Source organism: Crocuta crocuta, unplaced genomic scaffold (genome assembly GCF_008692635.1).
Source record: "Crocuta crocuta isolate KB4526 unplaced genomic scaffold, BGI_CrCroc_1.0 scaffold32, whole genome shotgun sequence".
Classification (NCBI taxonomy): Eukaryota; Metazoa; Chordata; class Mammalia; order Carnivora; family Hyaenidae; genus Crocuta; species Crocuta crocuta.
In genome coordinates, this window is record NW_027529424.1 from 3493233 (window position 1) to 3498241 (window position 5009).

General features: G+C 41.2%; 1 protein-coding gene across 1 annotated transcript in view; it reads right to left on the bottom strand.

Annotated features, from left to right (window-relative positions):
- The window catches only part of CDC123 (cell division cycle 123), a 60980-nt gene extending 55984 nt beyond the window's left edge, over positions 1 to 4996 (bottom strand). The window contains exons 1-2 of the mRNA XM_077758511.1: positions 4906 to 4996; positions 714 to 785 (exon numbers count right to left, since the gene is read on the bottom strand). Coding sequence (XP_077614637.1) covers positions 714 to 785; positions 4906 to 4979 — 146 coding nt within the window. The 5' untranslated portion in view covers positions 4980 to 4996. The remainder of the gene's footprint in view (positions 1 to 713; positions 786 to 4905) is intronic.
- Between the last annotated feature and the right edge of the window lie 13 nt (positions 4997 to 5009).

The window sequence follows — 5009 nt, forward strand, 5'->3', positions numbered from 1 at the left end:
GGGAAAATTATTTCCAAGCAAGAATCCTACAAAAAAGGAGTTCTGTACACCAAGGGTTCCTGTTAGGCTGGTTCAGAAACGAGGTGAGGGATGAGCACTGAGGTAACATGACCTGTGAGCAGAAACCTGAATCAACAAATAGGAACTTCATTACATTCTACGACTCTTAAACTTCTTCAAGTTTGCACTAAAAAGACTGAAGCATGGTAACGTCTTCCCTTTGCAAATAGAGGAACTACAGCAACAGAGAAGGTGGAGGTGGAGTTAACTGTGAGGAAGAAAAGGTGAAGGAACTACATGAAACACCCTAGTAAAGCTTTCTGTTTATAACGGACAATTAATTTTTTATCTTAAAAGCGGAAAGATCTCAAAAAAAAAAAAACAAAAAACAAAAAACTGAAGGACTTCAGAGGGTCCTAATGGACCCTCTTCCTGCCCCCCCACCTCCATTTTCTCAAGCAACAGATGGAAGGAACTGACCAATTTCCACAACCAGTAACTATCAGAGGAAGCAGTACTCAGTTTTGAATCTTATTAATTGAACACTGACAAGAAACACAAGACAAAAATCAGGATGTACTTTTAACTAGGGAAAAAAGGGGAGAGAATTGTGCCAAAGCTAATGTATTTATTTTACCTGGTAATTATGAGATTTAATCCCGGAAACATTTCTTTATGATAAAGTTGAAAGAACTTTTTCTGGTATACTTTACCTTCCTGAAACCACCAGAGTTCCATCATCGAGTAAATAATCCTTCACATTCTGAGGAAGTGGAAGAATAACACTAAAAAAAACAAAAACCAAAAAACAACCATTTACCAAAAAGGCATCATTTTAAAAGACCAATCATAAGCAGAGAGAAAAAATTCCAAATTCAGTGTTACCTTTAACATAAAATGGGAAATGTTAATGATGTGTATTTAGGAGACTAAAAAATTAGAATAATACGAATAAAGATTGTGGTAAACTAAATTCGGTTCATATATTACCAACTGTGGTAAAGAAACAAAACCAACCAAATCCATAGAACCACATTGAAATTACAGCGCAAAAGGCACAAGCTCAAGAGATTTTGAGTGAGAACGTGTGCCTTCCAGAAATCAGACACCAGCAGATATTTACAGCAACACAGGAAATGCAGTAAGCAAATCAGAAATTTACAGCATCTGACCACCTTGTAAGACAGAAGACAGAGGTAGACTTCAGATCTGGAAACCACTCTGGTTGGCAGTGAGCACATAAGGCTAAGAATTCATCTTGCATCCAGAAATGTTTTGGTGGAATTCCAGTCAGTGGACTGCCAGAGCCATAAAGCTGCTTTAGTTTAATTTGTTTCAGATAATTCGGGGATGGCAAAGCCATAACTTGAAGTCACTTCAGAATCTCATGGGATAATTTGTTTTTTACTCTGTAATAATAAATTATAAAGAAATTCTGCAACAGGTACCTAAATGTAATGCTATTATTTTGACCTTGAGGCAGATATCTTTAACAGGTGAAAAGAAATGATGGCCTGTTTTCATAAGATCAAGAGGACATTGACTCATGCATCATTTATTAAGTTTTCTGGCCAATTAAAAATGGTTTATGTGCACAAAAAAGATTGTTCGCGGGCGAGTTCAGTTTTTGAAACTAGTATCTGACTTATCGAATTTATAATTTTACATTGAAAAGCTTAATTCTTCAGGTTTTTAAGGTCAACCACTAGATCTTACTACTGTATTTGTAAATCTGCTAAATTTTAACCAATTTCAAGCAAGACTTTGAAACTTAAAAGTTGCTTTAAAATTTTTAACTCTATGATTAAATAATCTATTCAGTTTTTAAGTATGTCAATTGTCTAATTACAAACAAGCGTTCCCAAATAATTACACTCGTAAGGAGACCAGCAAATTAAATTGTAAGTACAGTCAATCTAAGGTTCTTGCAAACATTCCACCGCTATTTAAAAACTTGGAAAAATATTCTTACTCCTTTTCCAACAGAATTTTGGAAGTTTGTCTTCTCAGGGGCCTGCTGGTAGGAAGGCGAGCTCCTAGACACCTAGGGTGCTCTCCTTGCCCGTGATGAGAGCACACAGAGCCCTTTCAGGCTAGTACTATCTCTAAGCCCCCAAATCAATGATTTCAGAGTCTACATCCTCGCTTCTGAATGATACTAACCCCAAGTCTGACTGGAATCTCGACTTTCCCTCCAGGTTGTATCACCCCTTGCCTGCTTTCAAAACATCTGTTCACTGCTGGATTCTACTCTGAATTCTTTGCATATTCTTCTTACTGGAGGGTCTACAACTCTTCAAGATCTGAGCTGACGTCGACTTAGATTCTGCTTACTTCTCAGGGGTCACTGAGTTCTATGATCACAGTACTAAAGTCACCCTAATGACAGTATCTTGCATTACGTTATGTAAATCAAGGAGAACACCAAATGATTCCATTTAGAGCTCAAAGCCTATGAGGGAAAAGATACAAAGAAAAAAAAAATCATGGCATAATATGTTAAGTGCTGTACCAGGCGAAGATGTGCTTTACACATGAGCTACGAGGCTGTCAGGAAAGAGTTTAGATCGGTCACTGAAATCCAAGTGCAGGTGAGAGTCCAATGAGGCCAGTCTGATAGATGTAGAAGAATTAAACGACAAAGTACCTACCCCATTCTATATCCCCTTCAGTACCTTATACATGCAGTATCCTATTCTAGATCCTAGAATCCTAGATCCTAACCGATTCGAGATCAAGGGGACATAACAGTATACACACAGACAAGTTATTCTAATACAATTTTAAAGGTAAAAAGGAGCTTTCAAAGATTATTTTAATATAGCTTTTTTTGTTTGAGGAAAATAACCGATTTCAACAAGTAAAGGGGATGGCCCAAAGTCACCTAGCTAATGATTCTTAAGCCTGAGTCAAGGTTCCAGAACTTATCAAAACATAAACTTGTATTCTTACCCACCTAAGTCATCTCTGAACCATGATTAGTAGTAAACACTGAATAATAATGCTGAGTCAATACCAACAATATGGTCTCCTCAGCATTAAAGCTGCCGGGGACAATGACAAAGCTAACGCAACCCCACCGGATTGGTGCAGGTTGTGGAGGGCCATCCTGCCATGGGTTAAGTGCCAGGGATATTACCAGAGAACTAAACAGACTGAGGAAGTAGTTTAAAGACAGAGTAAAGAACAGTTTCAGGCAACACAGCTTAGTTGTGTACTTTTAGAAAAACCCACCTCCTGGTTTATTTTTCACTCTCAGCCTCGTATGAATGGTACACACTCTAAGTGAACTACAATTATTTTGCTTCAGTGGAGCTTTGACTAAATCCAAAATGCAACAACAAGCAGCATTTCCGTGAATTTACTACATGCCAGAAACAGTGGCAAACACTTTAAATGTTTTACCTCATCTAATTCCCACAGCAATCCTATTATTTCTTCAAATTTCCAGACGAGGCTTAGAGACATTATTATAAGCAATTTGCTCAAGATTCTGGCGGAACCAATATCCAAAGCCAGGCAGATGGCCCCGCTTCCAGAATCCAATTCTTAACCATTAGACTTCACTGTTGAAGGCAGAGGAAAACCATGCCAGAGATTACAAAAGGCACCTGCGCACACTGCACATCGGCTTTTAGTGAACTCGGTGGGAAAACGTCTGACAGGTTCACAAAATCCGTCTGTCACACCACCACAATAACTCCAGCCTCACACCAGACCCAGAGCTGATTCCCATTATACAATGTAACGAAAGACTGGAATATCCCAGAGGAAGGTAACCTCTTAGGATGCAACGTCTACTGCTGCTCTTGAAGCTCTTCCTTTTGTTTTGATGTGACTTCAACCACCTTCAAATGCAAGAACTATCTTCCTTTGAGCTGCTCTAACCTCCAACTAGAAACAGATCCTACGGATGAGTAACAGTATGGAAAAGAACTGTCTCCTGAATAATCTCTTAAGGCTCTTCCAAATCCCCAAGACTTCAAAATCGTTTCCCTCTCTGTATTCACACTATGCACCAAGAGAACCAAATGACCAGAGGACACGTGGTATCTAAATAAGTGATAATATAGGCCTAAAGGGGGAGCGGGCAAAATACAGAAAATCCTGTCCATGAATATGCAGTTCTTTGATCTATCCCTCTTAACGAGTGAAAGCCTGCTCCCGCATTATTCTACAGGGGCTATGATTGCTTTTGAACATTGTGGGTATTTTCCCAGCTGCCTTGCCTGTATTACCTTGAAGGACCCAGTGAAGAAAGAAGTTACTCCCCTGTTAGCCCTGCAAACCAGGGATGGGTCCCCTTTTGTAGGTCAGAGAACTAGAAAACAAATCCCGTTTCACTCCTTTTCCAGGGAAGGCTTCCTGTCAAAGTACATCCCAATCCCTAAAAATATATAAGGACACCGATGCTTCCTTGTTACGCTATCTTACTGGAGCTTCGCAGGGGGATTTCAGGCAGGGTCTGTATCGCTGTTCACATCTTAACAGCGACTGAAAGCAATGAAGCCTCCGGCGGGTTAGTCAGTGGCAAAGTCCAGACTCCCCAGTTCTGATCACTTCCCCTCTCTGGCAGTTGTAAAAGCAGTGACGGTAAACTTCCAAACCTGAACCGGCTTCATCCACTAGTCCCCCCACCATCCGACCTTCAAAGAACCATGACCTGCCCTCCTACCCCGCCCCCTCCAGCACACTCCCTGAACGCAACACGACGCTCAGCAAACATGCACTGACTTCATCACTCTCCCCGCCTGAAACTGGACTAGGAAGTCGCAATCTGGGCACCGGCGCTCCCATCCAGTCGCTAGAAGGCCTGCGTTTTTTTCGTCTGATGGAGCTAGGACTCGCCCCAAATGTCGCAGTTCCCTTTTGCCTACCGCCCCGGCGTCACCCCTCCCGTCTTACCTCTTGATGGTAAGACTTCGGAACAGTGGATACCACGCGGAGAACTGACAGTGCAGCACATGCTCCTTCTTCATCCTCCAGCCCCCGCCGCCGCCGCNAGGCAG